The sequence below is a fragment of the Megascapheus bottae genome, chromosome 28 (assembly GCF_031878675.1).
Source record: "Megascapheus bottae isolate mThoBot1 chromosome 28, mThoBot2.hap1, whole genome shotgun sequence".
Lineage (NCBI taxonomy): Eukaryota > Metazoa > Chordata > Mammalia > Rodentia > Geomyidae > Megascapheus > Megascapheus bottae.
The window spans coordinates 13,418,446-13,439,635 of NC_143536.1; the positions used below are offsets into that span (position 1 = coordinate 13,418,446).

Genomic DNA, 21,190 nt, shown 5'->3' on the forward strand with positions numbered 1-21,190 from the left:
CTTAGCAGTCATTTGATTAGAAGTAACTCCAGGCTAGAGATGTAGCTCTGTGATATAATACTTAACAGATTAACAGATTTATGGTGTGGGGGGGGCATGACCAGAAATCAGAAAATCCTTAAATACACACACACACACACACACACACACACACACACACGCATTATTATAGATAGATATAAATTAGAGCCCTTTCATTTTGCTGACCCCACTTTTCTGGCACAGGAAAGCAGCCTGAGGCCACCAACCTAGTGAATTCTCTGTGACTAGTTTGAAGCCAGTATTCCTCCCATCCCACCCCCCTCAGCTCTGATTGCTACAATGTTGTTTCTCCTGTTGATTTGCAATCTTGCTTCCTGGGTGTCCACCAGTCAGCCCTCTGGACCCACATCAAACAGTCTTAATCCCTTTTCACATGACTGCCCTGTAGTTATCCAAGCAGCTTATCTCCCCAGATTCCCCATGCTGACTGCCTCTGCCTTGACTTTTTCTCTTAACCTTAGCTCAGAGAGTTACCTCAAATCTTTTTGAGGAGCAAGGCAGTACAGGCTAAATACAAAATGCAGTCCTAGCTACTCAGGAGGCTGAGATCTAAAGATTCCAATTCAAAGCTAGCCAGAGCAAGAAAGTCTGTGAGACTTTTATTTTCAATTAACCACCAGAAAACAGGAAATGCTGCTATGGCCCAAAGTGGTAGAGTGCTAAACACAAAAACAGGCCCTAAGTTCAAGTCCCAATGCCTATATGAAAACACACACACACACACGCATGCACACACACATGTGAACTCCCTTGCCCCGCCTCTGAGTTCCATTCCACCCTCCAGTTTGCTGAGCCTTATCCCCACTAGAGTATGAACTCCGCTTTGGCTTATGGGCAGATAACAGACTGACGGAAACCCAAATGCTTGAACATATCGCCTGGCACTTTCTGCCATGACTCTGCTTTACTATGTACTTAACTATATATTCCATGACATGTGTGTGTGCGTGCGTGCACATGTGTGCTAGTTCTTGAACTCAGGGCCTGGACACTGTCCCTTAGTTTTTGTGCTCAAGGCTACAACTTTGAGCCACAGCCCCACTTTTGGCTTTTTTTTTTAGTAGTTAATTGGAGATAAGAATCCCTCAAGCTGGGTGCTGGTGGCTCATTCCTATAATCCTAGCTACTCAGGAGGCTAAGATCTGAGGATTGAAGTTCAAAGCCAGCCCAAGCAGGAAAGCCCATGAAACTCTTTTATCTCCAATAAACTACTCAGAAAAAGCTGAAAGTGGCACTGTGGATCAAGTAATGGAGCATTAGCCTTGAGCACATCAAGACTTAGGATCAGTGCCCAGGCCCTGAGTTCAAGCCCCAGGTTCAGGGGGAAAAAAAAATTATGAAGAGCCTCACAAACTTTCTTGACCAGGCTGACTTCAAACTATGATCCTCAGATCTCAACCTCCTGAGTAGCTAGGATTGCAAGCGTGAGCCATCAACACCCCAACAGTCCATGACTTCTCATGCCTGTGCCCACACCCCAAGGCCATGTTCTAGGATCTCCCAACCAGATCCTGAACTAGACTTTGTCCTGCCAGGACAAGACTGTAGTGGTGGCAGATTTTGGGCTGTCACGGCTCATAGTGGAAGAGAGGAAAAGGCCTCCAGTGGAGAAGGCTACCACGAAGAAGCGCACCTTGCGCAAGAATGACCGCAAGAAGCGTTACACGGTGGTGGGAAACCCCTACTGGATGGCCCCTGAGATGCTAAATGGTGAGTCATGAAGCCTGGAGGAGACACGCAGGTGGGGGTTGGGGGGAGAAAAAGACGCAGAAGCCACCTCTGACAGAGAACCCCAGGGAGACTGGTTAATGATGGCTTTTAATCCTTGCCAGCCACGGAACTGGTCAGGATACCATGCTGCTCCTAACTTTTAACTTTTAGCTTTGGCTTTTGCTTTCTCCTGGCTGGGAAATGAAATATGGTGCCCCCTGGTGGACACTGCTCACACTTTCCAGAGATGCTGTTTGACATTGTTGAAAGGCAAAGATAATGAGATGTCAGACCTGGTTTAGAACAGCCCTTTTCAGTTCAGGGGCTCCCTGAAATCACACAACTGCCAATGGCAGAGCCTGCAAGAACCAGGGTGCAGTTCTTTTCTGCTGTGCCATGTAGTTACATCCTAAGCAATGTGTTTATAATGTCCCTTTAACACAGGCCATCCAGGAATGGAGGATGATTTCTAAGTGGTGCCTCTGCTGGACCACTTTGAGACATCCCCCTCAGAACCTCTTCTAGCCTTGATTCTTAGCTGTGGCTTGGCTTAACCCTAAGCTTCATGCAGAGCGGGTAAAGGATGCCAACCTAATAGATGCTTGTCTCTGTTTCCCAAGGAAAGAGCTACGATGAAACCGTGGATGTCTTCTCTTTTGGGATTGTTCTCTGTGAGGTAAACTCCCGTACAGAGGCCCTATAGGCCTAGCAGCTTTGCCTTTCCTCACATCTAGGCTTCTCGTAGAGATAAAAATCTAGTCATAAGTCAACCTCAGTGGCTGGACGCTGCTGGTGGGTCATGCCTGCAATATTAGCTGCTTGCGAGGCTGAGATTTGAAGATCACAGTTTAAAGCTGACCAGAGCAGAACAGTCCATGAGGCTTTTTTTTTTTTTTTTCTTTTTGCCAGTCCTGGGGCATGAACTCAGGGCCTGGGCATTGTCCTTGGGCTTTCTCTAGCACTCTACCACTTGAGCCACAGCAGCTTTTCTGGCATTTTCTATGTATATGGTATGGAAGAATTGAACCCAGGGCTTCCTGCATGGTAGGCAAGGACTCCACCACTAGGCCATGCTCCTGGCCCTCCATAAGACTCGTAACTCCAATGAACTACCAAAAAAGCCAGAAGTAGGGCTGGGAGTTTGGCCTAGTGGTTAAAGTGCTTGCCTAGCATGCATGAAGACCCGGCTTCGATTCCTTGGTACCACATACCTAGAAAAAGCCGGAAGTGGTGCTGAGGCTCAAGTGGTAGAGCTCTAGCCTTGAGAAAGTCCAAGGACAGTGCTCAGGCCCTGAGCTCAAGCCCAGGACTGGCAAAAAAAAAAAGCCAGAAGTAGAGCTATGACTCAAGTGGTAAATAACCTTGAGCAAAGAAATTCAGGGATAGCACCCAGCCCTGAATTTCAAGCTCCAGGACTGACCAAAAAAAAAAAAAAAGTGATATGGGTGTAGGATCTATGATGGATACACCTCATTTGAATCTTTTGGGTTCCATAAAATGGAGGCCCAGATAGTTCTTGAGTCACATAACCAGTAAAGGACAGACAGATCAAACTTAGAATTCCTGTAAGAAAGGGATGGTATCCACCTAGTTCTTAACCCAGTTACAATTTCTTTCTGTTCTCCCTTTCTAAACCCAGCAAGTAAAAATGGCCCTTCTAGGAAGTAAGCCCCATGGTAGGCACGATGGAGGGTAGAGTAAGTCCTGACAAGATTCCAGCCATTAGCAGCTTCTCATTCAGAATAGTTCAGTATATCTCAAAGCACTCCACCAACCACACATTCAGTTTTCTGTGATTCCCACAAAGCTGCGAATGGGATAGGCAGGAGAAACAAAGAGTAGTTAAAATAATGAAGGATAATTTTTGTGAAAGGTGTTTACTTTTCATAGATAACAATTATGTACGAAGTATTAAGCTGGTGCCAAGGTCTTAAACATGAATCAGACCTAGCACTCTGCTTCACAGAGACTTGACTCTAGCAGAGAATGAATGCAGGCAGCTGACAGCCTACATACCAGCTTGGAAAATTGCCTTTGCTACAGCGAAGCCAGTCCTAACCCCAGCCCTCCCAGGAGCCAGGAGAGAGAAGTCTAGATTACCCAAGATTTAGGTTTTTACCATTCTTCTGTGCCTCCCTCTGTCCACACACCAGCTTCGCTTCCCCCCGTCCCCCGCCGTCTATCTGTCTGGAGGACTTCCTGACAGTTCTCTTCTCACTTGCAGATCATTGGGCAGGTGTATGCAGATCCTGATTGCCTCCCCCGCACACTGGACTTTGGCCTCAATGTGAAGCTTTTCTGGGAGAAGTTTGTCCCTACAGACTGTCCCCCTGCCTTCTTCCCCCTGGCTGCAATCTGCTGCAAACTAGAGCCGGAGAGCCGGTAAGTATCTCACCGCTGTCTCCAAGCTCCAGGAATGGGGCTGGCAGTAACCTTGAACTCAAGCATGTAACTGTCAACACCTAACAACTTTTTCTTTTTTTTTTTGCCAGTCCTGGGGCTTGAACTCAGGGCCTGAGCACTGTCCTTGGACTTTCTTAAGACTAGTGCTCTGCCACTTGAGCCACTGTACCATTTCCAGCTTTTTCCATGTATGTGGTACTAAGGAATTGAAGAATCAAACCCGAGTCTTCATGCATGCTAGGCAAGCACTTTACCACTAGGCCAAACTCGGAGCCACCAATATCTAACAACTCTTAACATGCCCTGTTTGGTAAAGGCATAGTAACTGGATAAGATACACAGATACAGTTTCTAAAAGAAAGTTTTAGCGGGGTACCAACAGTACTTGCGTAGTCATAGTTACTCAGAGTCTGAGCTCTGAGGATCACAGTTCAGAGCTAGCCCAGACCAAAAAAAAAAAATCCATGAGACTCTTACTCTAATTAAACCAGCAAAAAGCCAGAAGTGGAAGTGTGACTCAAGTGGTAGAGCACTGGCATTGAGTGAAAAAGCCAAGTACAAGTGCAAAGCACTGTTCAGCTCAAATACAGGCACCAAAAGGAGAGAGAGTATATGTGTGTAAGTGTGAACTGTGCATTAGGTGCTATTCTGAGTGGCAGAGCAGTGAACAAAACAAAGGTATCTGACATGGTGAAACTTGCGTTTTTTATTTTTTTTTTTTTAAATTTTTTGCCAGTCGTGAGGGCTTAAACTCAGGGCCTGGGCATTGTCCTTGAGCTTTCTCAAGGCTAACACTCTACCACTTGAGCCATAACACCACTTCCTTTTTCTGTGTATGTGGTATCAAGTAATCGAACCCAGGGCTTCATCCATGCTAGGCAAGCATTCTACCACTAGGCCATACTCCCACTCCCATACACACTCGTATTTTTTTTTTCAAGGTCTGGAGCTCCAATTCTCAGGGGAGCAGACTAGCAAAAAGACTTGAGAGGGCTGGGAGTTTGGCCTAGTGGTAGAGTGCTTGCCTAGCATGCACGAAGACCCGGGTTCGATTCCTCAGTACCACATACATAGAAAAAAACCAGAAGTGGTGCTGTGGCTCAAGTGGTAGAGCTCTAGCCTTGAGAAAAACCAAGGACAGTGCTCAGGCTCTGAGCTCAAGCCCAGGACTGGCAAAAAAAAAAAAAAGAAAGACTTGAGAAACACAACAAACTATGCTGGATATTTAAAGGGGACAGATGCTGTGAGAAAAGTCTATTAAAGAGGTTTGTTATCAGACACAGGTAGCTCATACTTGTAATCCTAGCTGCTCAGAAAGCTGAGATCTGAGGATCAAAGTTCAAAGCCAGCCCCAGCAAAGTCTAATGAGACCCTGATCTCCAATTAACTGCTAAAAAGCTGGAAGTGGAACTGTTTATGTCTCACATAGCAAAGCATTAGCCTTGAGCACAATCCCACACTTACAGCCTAGGATAGATAGATAGACAGATAGATCTATATGTGTCTTTTATGTCTAGATTCCACAAATAGGTAAAGAATATAGCATTTGGTTTTTTGAGATCGGCTTAAGGTGGTGCTTTCCAGTTCCATCCACTCTATCCTACAACGGATACAATTTCCACTTTCTTTGTGGCCGAGTAATCCTCTATGTACATGTATACTATCTGTTCCTTTTGGTGGTTGTACTCATTGGCCAATTCCACAGCTTGACTACTGTGAACAAAGATGCACTGAACATAAAGATGCAGGTGTCTTCCTTCAGATGCATTAGGGTTCTTTTTTTCCTTCATCTTCACCAAGATTTGTTTTCTTTTTTCTTTTTCTTTTTTGCCAGTCCTGGAGCTTAAACTCAGTCTAGACACTGTCCTTGTGCTTTCTCTACCACTTGAGCCACAGCTCCACTTCTGGCTTTTTCTGTGTATGCAGTACTGGGTACTTAAACCCAAGGCTTTATGCAGGCTAGGCAAGCATTCTACTACTAGGCCATGCTCCCAGCCTAGAATTTGTTTTCTTGTTAGATGTCATTCTGAATGGGTTGAGATGGATCTTGAGTGTTGTTTTGATTTGTAGCTTTGATAGGCATTTCCTTTATGGTTAAGAATGGTGAACATTTCTTCATGTTTCTCTTAGCCATTTGTGTTTCTTCTGAGAACTATTTGTCCATTTATTAATTGGGTGATTTACTCATTTGTTCATATATTAATTGGGTTATTCTATTGTTTTAGAGCGTTGTATTTGTAGATATCAATCCTTAATCCACTGAAAAGCTGGCAGTGATTTTTCTCCCATGCTGTGGGTTGCTTCTTTGGTGATTTTCTTTTGTTGTGTAGAAACTTTTTGTCTGTTCTTGCTCTGGGCAATTGGAGTCCTGTTCAGAAAATAATGACCTGAGTGTTTTTCTTCCAGAGTTTTCTTATGGCAGTTTCAGATGTTACATTTTGATCTTTGATCTGTTTAGAGTTGATTTCGGTACAAGATGAAAGGCAAGGCCAAGTTTCGGTCTCTGGCAAATAGATTGCCAGTTTTCCTAGCACCTTTTTGTTGAATACGCTTTTCCCCAGTGTATGTTTTTGACTCCTTTGTCAAAACTTAGATGGCTGTAACTGTGTAGTTTTATTCCTGGGTCTTCTATTCTCCTGTTCTTTTGTATTTGTTTTTTGTGCTATCACCAAGCTATTTTTTTTTTTTGCTACTATGGCTGTATAGTATAATTTGAAGTCCAGTATTATGATAGTTTTTGCATTGCTCTTTTTTGTTCAGGATCGCTGTTACTATGAACTACCACTGCCAGCCAGCCAGGCCAGCCTTCTCACAAAGTTGTTTTGCTTTGTTTTGTCAATCATGGAGCTTGAACTCAGAGCCCTGACCCTTAGCTTTTTTTTTGCTCAAGGCTAGCAGGCTACCACTTGAGCCACAGTGCCACTTCTGGTTTTCTGTTGGTTAATTGAAGAAAAAAGTCTCATGGCCTTTCCTGCCCAAACTGACTTCAAATTACAGTCCTCGGATCTCAGCCTCCTGAGTAGTAGCTAGGAGTACAAGCATGAGCCTCTGAGGGCCGACCTTCACCAAGTTAGCTTTAATCTCTGTAGCAACCCTGGGAGGTTATGCTAATATAGTATGCCCGTGCCTCAGGGGGTCAAATAGAGGTTAAAGAGTTTGCCTGAGGAGGTAACTGAGCCCTAGGCATTGGTCCTGTCTTGCCACCTCATAGTGCACCTGCCTAATTCACCTCTTTTCTTTCCAGACCGGCATTTTCCAAACTGGAGGACTCCTTTGAGGCCCTTTCCCTGTACCTGGGAGAGCTGGGCATCCCGCTGCCCGCAGAGCTGGAAGAGCTCGACCACACTGTGAGCATGCAATATGGCCTGACCCGGGACTCACCCCCCTAGCCCTGGCCCAGCCCCCTGCAGGGGGGCCTTCCACAGCCAGCATTGCCCCCTCTGCGCCCTGGCCCTGCTTGTGTACAGGGCTTTCCCGGGCTTCCTGTGTTCCTGTGGATTGGCAGCACATTCCAAGGCACAATGAGCCATCCCTACTACCTCCCCAGGAGGCGAGCGGGCGCAGCGCCAGCAAATTGTATCTCCCCACATTTGAGGGGACCTGGTTACTGTCGATAAATCCAACACTCACCTGAAAGCTGTGAAGATTTAAACTACGAGCCTGGACTAGAGGGGCCAAGAGGAATCTGTTATTTGGTATTACCTGGGACCCCTGGCTTACACTAATCAACGTGACCTGGGCCTGCTGGGCAGGATCCCAGAGGGAATCTGCCTGTGGTCTCTGGTGACTGGCTTAGCTGGACTTCAAGTGGGAGTGTGGTCAAGAGAAAGACTAGTGACCGGATCACACTCCAAAAGTTTAAATGGCAGTGGATCCCACTTGCACTCCAGATCCTGGCCCTCCCTGGAGCAGAGGTTTTTAAGTCTCTTAGTGTGTAGTGGAACCTGCCAGCAATTAAGGCTGTTTGTTCACTTGCCAGGGGGTGGCTCCAGCCAGTCCAGAGACCACACCAATGTGGGCAGGAAGCTTCCACTTCGCCTTCTCATCCTCCTGGAGATCAGCCAAGAACTCGGCAATATCTTCTCTGTCTCAACAAGAAGATGGGGGAAAAAAGAGGCTCTAGCTTTCAAAAGTAGCATCACCTGGCCGCTATCACTCACACGCTGATGGCTTAGTCAAAAGCCCAAAATATTGCCTAGAGCTAAATGGAATCTGCAAGACTGTGGCCTGTTGCAGGCCCAGGGTCTCAACCAGGGAAGAGGAAGGAGGCTCAGAAACCTCTTGCCTGCTTTCCTACAGCAGCCTCTGCTCATCCTCCAACACACCTGCTCTAGATAGCAACTTAGACTAAGAAGAAGTGATGAGACAGAGTCCCAGAGCCGAGATGCTGGCTGGGAGGGAGATGGCTCCCTGAGCTGGGCCACTGGCTTCTACCTCCCTTGTTAGCTGGCCTAGCTCATAGCTCCTGGCTTACAGCCTTCTGAGCCACACTTCGGGGCCATGGGCATTGGAAAACCTAGGGACACTTGCCATCTAGCCCTCCAGAGACTCTACAGGACACCTCAATTTGCCTAAATGTCTCTGGGATTACACCCTATTTAACAAGTTGGGAATGGGGTTGGGGTATAAATGCAATGTGTGGTGGTTGTCTAGGGGAGAAGGGGAGTGATCTGGGAGAGTGGTTGCTGTTAATATTACCTTCCTATACCTATTGGGTGGTATGTGAAATATTGTACATAGACTGGATGAGTTATGAAATGGGTTGTCATCTCTGGCCAGAGTTTACTTGCTATGTAGCCTACGCTTACATGTGGACTTTGCACACTTGTTGTGGGGTTGAGTCCTGGGCTCCCGGCAACAGCACGGTTCAGTATCCTGTGGCTGCTGCTGTTTTCAGCTGTCCCTAGCAAGCATGGGAGTGGCAGGCCTGAGGTGGGCCATTGAGTAGACTAAATAAATTAAGCAGTTAAGAAAAGTAATCACACTGAGGATGAAAAGTGACTTGGGGGCTGGGAGTGTAGTCTAGTGGTAGAGTGCTTGTTTAGCATGCACAAGCCCTGGGTTCGAGTCCTTAGTACCACATACATAGAAAAAGCCAGAAGTGGTGGTGTGGCTCAAGTGGTAGACCACTGGCCTTGAGAAAAGCCCAAGGACAGTGCTCAGGCCCTAAGCTCAAGCCCATGACTAGCAAAAAAAAAAAAAGTAACTTTGGATCTGACTTAAGGAAATAAGATCGGAGCATCTGCCCATCTTCAGGACCAGCCTACAAGACTCCCCACAGCAGTAGGCTCACACACCCAAGGATAATCCCCTTTTCATGCAAGTCCCACTGAGGTAGCCTCCTCCGTGGGTCAGGTCTCCATTCATCTCCACAGAGTTACTGTGCCTGCCTCCCACCTGCCTGCCTAGACAGGGCCTCAGAAGCCCTCCACTGCCACATTTGCTGTAAACCTCTCTATAGCCCCCAGAGCCTAGGTTTTGCTCCTTGTAGCTGCTTTCACGTCTAGACTGGAGATGCACAAGCCACCTTAGCCTGTGTGTAGGAAGTGTTCAAGACCATCTGTTGCTCCTGCACACGGGGGGAGAGAGGACTGACCACTGGGCAGGAGTATGCTACCTGGTTGGTGCAGCCCTGAACACAAACCCAAAGGTCATTTCTCCCATTCAACCCCAGAGCTTGAGAGAATGTGGTTCTGCAGGTAGAGGCAAGGGTACTGGTAGCACATGCATATAATCCTAGCATCCTAACTCCCCAGGCAGGTTGAGATCTAAAGATCATGATTCAAAGCCAGCCTGGGCAGGAAAAGCCATGAGCCTCTTATCTCCAATTAACTCTTAGAAAACTAGAAGTGACTCTGTCCCTCAAAGTGGTAGAGCACTAGCCTTGAGCAAAAAGAACTCAAGGACAGTTCATAGGCCCCAAGTTCAAGTCCCCTAAGAGCCTTTGAACCTACAGCTGAAGTTCCTGCTAAAAGTCTAAGCTAGCTGGTAGTTGATATTGCTAGAGCCCTAGCTCCAGGACTGTTCTGGGCAGCCCCTTGACCCACCGCCCCCCTCCTCACCTCCTCATCCCACTCCATCCTCCTTTGCCTGTGGCTTCACAACCCATTTGGGTATTCAGTTGCCTCTATCTCAGAAAGAATGCTGGAGGGGTGGAAACTTGGGATAACCAGCTCCCTCCTCTGAAGCCCACACGCCCGGGGGTACTTCCTGCAGCTGCAGCCTCTGCAGGATTCCTGGTGGCAACACTGAAGGTGCAGAGGTGACAGTTTCAACTCTTCAACTGGTTCCAGCAGCCAGTTTGATAAAGAGAAGGTTTGAGTTCACTGTACAGGTGAGGCGCTTTGCTGTTTTTGGAGGGGGGGGGTGCCCACAAACACAAAAAATAGGCAACATGGAAATTTGTTTTGTTTTTCTTATTTTTATAGAAGTTGAATGGAGAGCAGTTTCCTGTACTTAATACACAGGTGTCAGAATGAGGTATATCAAACATGTATACAGAGAAATGCTTTTTATAGAAAAGTAGAAACCAGTAATGTCCTCTTCTCCATCATCGTTAATACCAAGGGACCCCCTGAGGCCTAGATACCCTCCACAATGGCTCTTGCGAATAACCGGCTGATAGGAATGCCCACTCCCTCATCCATATCAGGCAGTGACAGGGCTCTGGGCAGGAAGACCTGTGGCTGGTGAACATTGCCATGGTCTCCAAGTGTGACAGCTGGAGGCCTCAGTTTCCAGCACAGTGTCGTGTTCCACGCCATTCCAGAGACTGGGCCGTGTCGGTAGCTTGCTGTCTTTGGGCAGTCACCCTTCTCTACCAGGGCTCCTAGGTTCAAAAGGCTTTAAGAACACCACAGTCCTTAACTGATGGTTCTGTGACTGTTTTCCAGATGGTAGGGTTGTGACTGGCCCTCCAAGCCCCACTGTGGAAGTGCTGACCTGGTGGTGGTGGTGGTGGTGGTGGTGGTGGTGGTGGTGGTGGTGGTAGGGCCACGGGGCTACCTGCAAACAAGGGCCCAACTGCAGGAAGGCGAGCCCTGAAGGGCTGTATTTCCTTGTCTCTGAGCTTATTTTCCAGGGTCCCCGCTCAGCAGCCACTCAAAGAATGCCCAAGTGTATCATTCCCATGGGTGGCTGGCTGGCTACTCCTTTATCAGTGCAAAATGAAGAGGGGTCACTATCCACCCCAGAAGAGAGATGATTTAGGGTACCCACCCCTCAGGTCCATTTTCTGTCCTGAGGCCTAAGGCAGGAGCACATCTTCCGTATCCTCTTCCTAAGTGGAATGATTAGTGCAATGCTTCCCTTCCTTTCCTTAATGAAACAGGAAGAGTTGTTGGGCCCAGGCCTGGCCCGTGGTTGTCAAGGTACATACTGCCTTCAGCTGGATCACACCCGCAAGTGCCCAGCTTGGACACCATTCCCAATCCAAAGTACTGGCTTCTGCCCAGACTCATTTCCGGTTCTCAGAATAGGGAGTTCCCTCTCAAATATTTTTTAAAACTATATATTTTTTTTCAATGCTGCCTCCTGACCTGCTTGACCTTAACTATGAATAACAGTGTGCGCCACTCAAGCTCATGAAAAACAAACAGGAAAGGCGGAGTGAGGCCATCTTAGATGGTAAAGCACAGAAGAGTCTGGGAGAGCTCTCTCCCTCCCCCTTTGTCTGTCCCTGGTTCGAATCCAGAGGAGGGGCCACAGACAATGTTTGGAAGCCCTTATCAGTAGCACTGCTGTGGGAGCTATGATGCTATCTCCACCCACAGGCAAAAAAAAAAAAAAAAAAAAGCCTCTGCTCCAATAAGTGGAGAAGAAACATCTCACTCTTCCCTGCCTTGCCCTCAGCCTGCAGTACTACCTGCTTCTGTCATGAGGATTCACCAAAACATTGAAACAAAAAACCAGTGGGGGTAGAGTCTTAACCACAACACAAAATGTAGATCCTCTCAGCTGTAGGAAGTTGGGCTGGCCTGCACAAGTATCTGCATGGGCTTTGGCCCTCTTGGAGCCTCTTGGAGAGGCTCAGGCCCCTGGGGTGCCAGCCTGGCCCATGAGGGGGGTGCTGCCCTCTTGCAGTTCCACAGGAGTCTGACTGGTGTGCACCACGATGGTCTTCTCATCCACGATCTCACAGGTGGGGTTGGTAAAGGCAGACAAGGGCAGGTTGATGCGCTGCAGCTCCCTCTCACATACCCTCTGCTCGTGCTGCTCTTTCAAGTCCTTCCCCCTGCCAGCGGAAAAAGGGACAACTTGGGTACTTGAAAGGGGTAGGGTAGGCTCAAGGGAGATGGGAATAATGAATGAAGAGAAAAGTCAAGGATTTGATGTAAGCCAAGCCCTAGCGACTCATGACTGTAGTCCTAGCTACTCAGGAGGCTGAGATCTAAGGATTGTGGTTCAAAGCCAGCCTGGGCATGAAAGTCTGTAAGACCCTTATCTCCAATTAACCACCAGAAAACTGGAAGTGGCACTGCGCTTCAAAGTGGTAGAGGGCTAGCCTTGAGTGAAAAAGCTCAGGAACAATGCAGGAAAACCTGTGAGAGTCTTCATTTCTAATTAGCCACTAAAGTAGCTGGAAATAGAGCTGTGACTCAAATAGTAGTGTGTTACCCTTGGGCAAAAAAAAAGGTCATGGTTAATGCCCAGGCCCCAAGTTCAAGCTCCAGGATTGGTCAAAAAAACAACGGAAAAAAACCCAATGTATGTCTTACAAAAAAAAAAAAGTGAGAGAAGGGGTGGGTTGGGATGGATAGGCAAAAATGCTGAAAGGGATGACGGATGAAACATCAATACACAGGGTATTCAATTGTTAAATGGCAACTCCTTTGTATAGTGACTTAACGATAATAACAACATGTTCTAAAATGTATGGGGCTGGAAGCTTTGCCTAGGAGTAGAGTACTTTCCAGCATGCACGAGGACCCAGGTTCAGTTCCTTGGCACCACATATATAAAAAAAGAAGTGGTGCTGTGGCTCTAGTGGTAGAGCTCTAGCCTTGAAAAAGCCCAAGGACAGTGCTCATATAAATACATATATGTTTACAGTCTATATACATATATATGTATGTATATGTGTGTACATATACATACATATATATTATATTCTAAAATTTAAAAAAAGAAAGGAAAGTATTCAAGTTGAACCTACGCCTGAAGTCTGGTCACAACCAGCTAATCGCTAATCTAAGCCAGGACTGACACTAACCTAGGACCTTGGTCAGATTGCTTCTGGTCTCTGCTTTCCTACCTAGAAATTAAGGATGGTGCCAGTCTGAGTCTCATATAATAGCAATGGAAGTTCATTAGAGGTAATATAAAAGTAACAGATTTAATTGAGCCAGATAAAGAATTGTGTTCATTTAACCAGGGCTCCAAGACCAAGAACTAGCTCAGCTCCAGCTCCACCCTCTAAGATTAATTGAGAAAACTGACCTTAGCCTCAAGTCATAGGTATGAGCCAGACTAGAACCTGACCAATTATACGTAGGAGTAAAGCAGGTCCAGGGAAACAGGACTGTCTGGGCCTCTCAAAGTTGTTATTTGTCTTTGAAGTTTCATATTCTGTTACCCAATCAGGCCACAGTGCTACTGTTTAACTTGGAGGGAGAACCCATGCTAAGTAGCTAAGTACTTTTTTTTTTGCCAGTCCTGGGCTTGAGCTCAGGGCCTGAGCACTGTCCTTGGGATTATTTCAAGGCTACAGCTCCACCACTTGAGCTCAGCACCATTTCCAGTTTTTTTCTATGTATATGGTACTGAGGAATCGAACCTGGGTCTTCATGCATGCTAGGCAAGCACTCTACCACTAGGCCAAACTCCCGGCCGAGTAGCTAAGTACTTGATATACAAGTTATCCCATTTCATTTTCAGCTCAACCTTAAGAATTACATCCTAGGGGCTGGGAGTTTGGCCTAGTGGTAGAGTGCTTGCCTGGCATGCACAAAGGCCCAGGTTCGATTCCTCGGTACCACATACATAGAAAAAAGCCGGAAGTGGTGCTGTGGCTCAAGTGGTAGAGCTCTAGCCTTGAGAAAGTCTAAGGACAGTGCTCAGGCCCTGAGCTCAAGCTTAGGACTGGCAAAAAAAAAAAAAAAAAGAATTACATCCTAACTACTCAGGATCCTAGCTATTCAGGAGAGTGAAATCTGAGGATCATAGTTTAAAGCAAGCCTGGCTTGGAAAGCCTGTGAAACTTTTTTTTTTTTTTTTGGCCAGTCATGGGGCTTGAACTCAGGGCCTGAGCGCTGTCCTTGGACTTTCTCAAGACTAGAGCTATAGCACTTGAGCACTTGAGCCACAGCACCACTTCCAGCTTTTTTTTTTTTTTTTTTCCCTATGTATGTGGTATAGAGGAATTGAACCCGGGTCTTTGTGCATGCTAGGCAAGCACTCTACCACTAGGCCAAACTCCCAGCCCTGCTTTGGTTATTTTTGAAGTAGAGTCTTGTTTTATACTTGGGCCAGCTTGAGTTGTGATTGTCCACCCCCCCAAAAAAAAAAAAATCACTGGAGATGAAGGGCATGTACAATTGTGCCCAGCCATTGTGTATCTACCATATCTGGAATAACAGGTTCCCCCACCATGCCCAACCATTGGTCGGTTGGGATAAAGTCTCATAAACTTCTATTTTTGCCTAAGCTGGCCTCAAATAGCAACACACACACACACACACACACACACACACACACACACACACACACACACACACCTCTGCCTCCCAAGTAGCTAGGATTACGGGCTTGAGCTATGGTGCCTGGCTCTTACTCATTTTCTAAACAAGGAAATGGCTCAGAGATGCAATACTCTGAGGATGTGGTAGGCTCAGAACAAGTCTATTGGGCTCTGGCTGGAGCTTAGTGTTCTCTTAAAAAAAAAAAATGGTGGAGCAGCCTACTCTGACGGTCCATGTAAGAGGCCTTTCCCTCTAGACTTGGCCACACACACATACCCAGTGGTTTGGTGAGTGCCTAGCACACTGAAGAGCAGAATCCACACTGAGCACCCAGGGTAGTAATCCTCTAAAGTCTATAAACATCATACATCATGATGTGAATATGGGTGGGGTGGGACAGGACTGGAAGAATGAGGAGTTGCCTAAGTGCCTCTGACTTGTCTTTTATCTGTCTCTGTCTCACTGTCTTTCTCTCTCAATTCCGCTGTTCAACTCTAGGCCTTATGTCTGCTCCACTGGCACGCTCCCATTTGAGCCATTCCTCCAGCCTGGTTTTTCCCTAGTTCGGAAATAAAATCTCAGACTTTTCTGACCACAGTGGCTTCAAACTGTGATCCTCTGGATCTCAGCCTTCCTCTTTTTTTTTTTTTTTTGGTGCCAATCCTGGGGCTTGAATTTAGGGCCTGAGCTTTTTTGCTCAAGACTAGCTAGCTGCTCTACCACTTGAACCATAGTTCCACTTCTGGATTTTTTTGGTAGTTTATTGGAGATAAGAGTCTTACAGACTTTCCTGCCTGAACTGGCTTTGAATTGCATGGATCTCAGCCTTCTGATTAGCTAGAATTACATGCAGAGCCACTGTCACCTAGCTTTCCACTTCTTTTGTGTCCTTCCACAACCATCTCAAACCTGTGTGACACTTGACAAAATGGCTTCTCTGTGCCTCAGTTGTCTCAAACAAGCTAATGTGGGGAGGATCATTTTGAAAAAAGGTTGAAGCTGTTGTACAAACTTGGGAGGCTCTGATATTTTCCCCTGGATATGACTTGACTCACTAAACAACGTTATCGTAATTTGGTTTCTCAAGGAAACTCCTCCTGACTGGCCAAGGCCAGTATTGTTTTTATGACCTCAGTAATTCTCTCCTCTGGACCTTAATCTCATCATCTGACAATTAAGGAGTTGGACATGAGCCCTCTCCAGGGCCCTGAACATTCTCTGACATTCCTCACATGGCCTAGGCTGGTGGCCTGTTTCTCATTGTGAGGCAACAGGAGATGGATTTGTGAGCTCATTCCCCTAAGTCACCCTGAGGGGCTGCGGAGGACAGTTTCTCAACATACAGGTCGAGGTGCATTACCCCATCCTTTTCAGGAGCCTCTGTACTGAAGACCACCTATTCCCACAGCAGAGGCACTCCAGAGGGGAAATGGAGGCACATAGAGAGAGGGCTAACTGGACCAAGGGTTTTCCCCGGCCTCCTTACTGAAACAGAGAGCTGGGTTCCAAGCTGGGCACTGTGGCTCACACCTGCAATCCTAACCACTCAAGAGGCTAAAGATCTGAGGATTGCAGTTTGAAGCCAGCCCAGCATAGACAAATCCATGAGACTCTTCATTTAGCCAGAGAAAATGAAAGAAAGAGAAAGAAAGAGAGAAAGAAGGAAAGAAAGAGGGAAGAAAAAAAGCCAGATTCTTCCAAGCTGTCCATATAGGGAACAAATCTAAATTTAATTTTAGTAAGAGAACCCTCCAAGCCAACAAAAAATCAAAAGGCAACTGCAAAAGGAATAAACAAGTGTCTTTCACCAAGGCCTGAACTTCAAACTTGAAGGGGCTATAAGAAGAAAGCCAAAAAACTCAACTTCCTGGGTACCTACCAAATTACCAAGAAATGGGTCTTTCCATCTGCCAGGATGAGCAGAGCTATCTACTGGCTGCGATACATCTCATATATGCACCATCTTCTAATTTCCAACCTTGTAAGATAATATTCTCCCCCATTCTATAGATGAAGAAACTGAGGCTTTGAAGTTTAACTCAAGAACTCTCCGCTCCTCAGATACCTCCTTTACCAAGTGTACTTCTGTGGGCCACAGAGCTGCTACTAATGAACACAAGACTTGGGGTGGGGGAGGGGTGTTAATCAATCTGTATTAACCAGACAGACAGAACAGGATTGGGTAACGGATAAAGGAAACAGATATTGGAACTAGTTAGGATTTGTTTCATACATTTAGGAGACTAGAAGAAGCACATCCAATGCTAAGCTGTCCCACTGCTAATGGTGCCTCTGGAATGGCTGCCACAGCTTCCTTGGGAAATGGGAGAGAGGCCACAAGGCACTGACCACCACGAAGCCCAGCCTCACCCCGCCTACCCCCCCCCCCAACTCCCTCTCGAGTGGGAGACAGCCTGTGGCAGCTGTCTGGCAGCCAAGAAAGAACAAAAGGCTTATTCACTGACTCAGCTCCTCTCCCAAGGGGTGGAGGTGGGGGGGGGAGAAGTGGGGTAGTATTGACTTACTTGTTTTTCCCTCCCCATTTTATCAGGGGAAAAAAAAAATAGGAGCTCCCTTCAGAGCTAGCTAAGACACTGCTGTTTATAGCAGGAGCCGGGAGCTGCTCGATTGTATAGTCTGGCCGAAGGGGCCTAAAGCACTAACAGAACAAAGACCCAGCCCAGCTGAGCTCCCAATCCACCCCCATCGGCAGCCTTTCCTCCCTGGAGAGGAAGCCTGCTGTCTGCCCACCCTTTCCAGCCAAGGGGACGCTCCCCATCCATTAGCCAAGGCCTGTGGCGTGCAGTAATTAATGACTGCTCCAGGGCTGGGAAAGAGAGCTAGGCAGGCCAGAGAGAGCAGGTGTGGATGGAACTGCTGCCTGCTGTGCCGCTGGCTTCCTCTGCCAGAGCTCCACTAGACAGAGCAGGTTTCTTCCGTGAAAACAGGCTATCGTGCCACCACGCCCGACAAGGCAGGCCTCCCAATACACCAGCTGTAAGCTTCAACCACACTAATTCCATCCTTGAAACAAACCTGTGTGTTGTCTGTTATGATCTCTTTCACAAATGAAAAGGCAGCCGGGCGCTAGTGGCTCATGCCTGTAATCCCAAACTACTCAGGCGGCTGAGATCTGAGAAATGCAGTTCAAAGCCAGCCTGGGCAAGAAAATTCCATGAGACTCATCTTGAATTAATTGTCAGAAAAAAAAAAAAAGCTAGTAATGAAGTTATGGTGCCAGTGGTAGAATACTAGTCATACTAGTCATGAGCACAAAAGCTCAGAGATAGAGTCTAAGCCCCAGGACTGGCACCATACATAGATGGATAGATAGATAGATGGATAGATAGATAGAATGAAAAAGCAGATGCAGAGAGCTTACATCCATCTGTTGGAGCAAATGGCAGAAATGAGATTTAAATCAATACAAGATACCACCAGGCAATATGTATCCTTAAAGGAAACACCAGAGCTAAGCAAATCATCCTATCTAATTCCCTGTCCCTGTTTAACAAAGGAGTAAACTGAAGCCCAGAAAAGGTAAATTTCTTGTCCATGATCACATCCAAAATTAACAGCTCTAAAACCAGATTTGTGTATGTGTGTGGTGGTAAGACTTGAACTTGGACCCTTATGCTCAGGTTTCTTGCTCACAGCTGGTGCTCTACCACTTGAGTCATTTCTTCAGCCTAGCACTTTGCTGGTTAATCAGAATTGGAATCCAGAGGACATTTTTTGTTTTGTTTTTTTTGGCCTGGGCTAGGTTCAAATTATGGTCCACCAGATCTCAGCCTCTTGAATAGCTAGGATCATAGCATAAGCCATCAGCCCACAGTTGATTTTTCTGACTTCTAAACCCAGCCATTCGGGGAAAAGTTTGCAATTTTTCCTACTGTTTTTTGAAAATCAAAGCATATTTCTAAGAATCCTAAGGACTTTAATGGACTTCTGGTGACATTTGTCTTCAGATGTTCCTTCCTGTCTAGCGCTGAGTTTCTCACTGCAAAACAATGTGAGAAAAACCAACAACAATGTGGTAGAGCTGCCTGGATGGTAGTGAGGCTTAGCAACAAGTATTGCAGAACTACAATACTTATCCAGAAAACACAGCTCTGGATTCCTCTTTGGTCCTCTCTCCAAATGGAGAGTTTCTGCTACTTCCTTTCACTTTCATTCTTTTGTTTTGTTTTGTTTTTAAGTCTGAGATTGGAAATCAAACTCTGTACCCACCACTTTCACTCCTTAGCTAGCACTCTTTCGTATGAGCCACATCTTCAATCCTTCTTTCACTTTCAAATAAAAGTTCCCTATTCAAAAAAAGAAGGAAAGAAAGAAACCACAGCTGGGTGCAGGGGCTCACATCTGTAATCTCAACTACTACAGAGGTGGAAATCGGGAGGACTGTGATTTGAGGCCAGCCTGGTCAAAGAATTAACAAGATGTGGGCGGGGAACATCACCTAGTAGTAGAGTGCTCACCTAGCATGCATGAAGCCATGGGTTCAATTCCTTGGTACCACATACACAGAAAAAGCCAGAAGTGGCACTGTGGCTCAAGTGGCAGAGCACTAGCCTTGAGCAAAAAGTGTCCAAGCACAGTGCCCAGGCCCTGAGTTCAAGCCCCAGGACTGCTCCCCACCCCCTGCCAAAAAAAAAAGAGTTGACAAGACTTCAGCTCAACCAATAGCTGGTCATGGCTACCATGCCTGTCATGTCAGCTATATAAGAAACATTCACAGGACGACCAGACTCCATTCCCAATAGTAACTAACATGAAAAAGGCTGGGAACATGGCTCAAGTGGTAGAGTGCTGGTCGAGCACAAGTTCTGGTTGATGCCTTGTCCCAGAACCCGGCCCTTTAGGAACCAGGACCTTGCAGGGTTGGAGGCAATGGAGCCTCAAATGGAACATACTCCAGCCAGGGGACCACAGCTCAGATACTTGGAAAAGTTGGCTCCAGCCGGAGCCTCTCCTAGGACAGGAACTAAACAGGCCTGGGCAGGACAACCAGCCAACATCACAGATGACCTGGGTCATCTTTTCCCTCACTCCCCAAGATCCTTTGTGCTTTCCCCCTACCTGGATGGTAGAAGACATGACAGTAGTGACAGTGCCTGTCTTTAGAGAACCTCACCTTCTCAGCCCCCGTGCTGGGGAAACTAAGCAACTATGTGAGATCTTGTGGGCTAAAATACTAGTCTCCTGGCCTTCTCTATAACTATTACATAGAGGGCATGGGCGAGGCTCTGAATTCAAACCTCCATACTGATAAAGGGGGGTGAGGGGAAGGAAGGATGGAGGGAGGGAAGGAGAGAAAGAGGGACTGGGAGGCAGGCAGACTACTATGGTGATAATCACCGGACTGATGTTCTATGGCTTATACTCAACACTAGCATTGAGTGAAGTAGTTCATACCTGTAATACTAGCTGTTCAGGAGGTTAAGATCTGAGAATCATGGTTTGAAGCCAGCCCAGGTAGGGAAGTCTGAGACAGGCTCTTATCTCCACTAAACTCTCAAAATGCCAGAAATGAAGTATGGAAGTATGGCTCAAATAGTAGAGAGCTAAACTTGAATAAAAGAAGCTCAGGGACAGCACTCGGGCCAAAAATTGAAGTTATAAGACTGGCACCAAACATAAATAAACAAACAAACAAACAAATAAATAGGTAAATGGTTGGGTAGATGTAAAGAGAGAACAAATTGCCATTTAACAGAGAGGTTCAGGAAACACCTGAACATCTATAGTTCATACCAAGACTTTGTTCTCTGGGGAGGGAGTGGGGAGCTGAGAGCTTCTCTCTAGCCTACATGTGGTTTCCTGTTGTACAAACTGTTCTCAGAGCATGTTTGCAAAGGAAAAAGGTGGCCTGGCAGTTGGTGATCAGTCAATCTGGTGACTTGGTGCCTTTCACTGATTATATAGGAAAATAAATTCAAGGCAACAGGGAAGCGCTTTGACAAGCTAGCAGAGTAAATCTAGAAAAATAATAAACAAATAAAGACTTGGCTTTATCATTGAGCCTAAAATTGAGATCATAATCAAGTTTCAAGCACCTGCAAGGCCTAGAAACTGTCAGAAGATTGGAGGAAAGCCAAACACTATCCAGCGGCTGAGAATGGAAGAAATATTTCAAGGGTCACACTCAACCAACATGAAGGGTCTGATTATGAGTTGATGGGCAAGGCCTATGACAACCATTTCCTCTGCATCTCTCTCTGAACCAAATAAGCAGGTGTCACTGGACCTGCCATTTCACCCATTCCTCTGTGGGCCACAACCTCAGTCGAGGAGTCCGGATGCCCTCTCAAGTCAATACTTCCCCTCTCTGGACCTCTGCTTCCTGAATCACAGAA

The 21,190-nt window shown here is 46.5% G+C and overlaps 2 protein-coding genes across 5 annotated transcripts in view; one reads left to right on the top strand and one right to left on the bottom strand.

Moving 5' to 3' along the window:
- Positions 1-9,667, top strand: part of Limk2 (LIM domain kinase 2) — a 70,051-nt gene extending 60,384 nt beyond the window's left edge. For all 4 annotated transcript variants that reach the window (XM_090320500.1, XM_090320502.1, XM_090320503.1 and 1 more), the window contains 4 exons: positions 1,578-1,752; positions 2,373-2,428; positions 3,977-4,134; positions 7,400-9,667. In XM_090320500.1, the coding sequence (XP_090176626.1) occupies positions 1,578-1,752; positions 2,373-2,428; positions 3,977-4,134; positions 7,400-7,544 (534 nt within the window). In that variant the 3' untranslated portion in view covers positions 7,545-9,667. The remainder of the gene's footprint in view (positions 1-1,577; positions 1,753-2,372; positions 2,429-3,976; positions 4,135-7,399) is intronic.
- A 1,456-nt stretch (positions 9,668-11,123) lies between these two features.
- Pik3ip1 (phosphoinositide-3-kinase interacting protein 1) overlaps positions 11,124-21,190 on the bottom strand; it is a 17,262-nt gene continuing 7,195 nt past the window's right edge. The window contains exon 6 of the mRNA XM_090320506.1: positions 11,124-12,388. Coding sequence (XP_090176632.1) covers positions 12,184-12,388 — 205 coding nt within the window. The 3' untranslated portion in view covers positions 11,124-12,183. The remainder of the gene's footprint in view (positions 12,389-21,190) is intronic.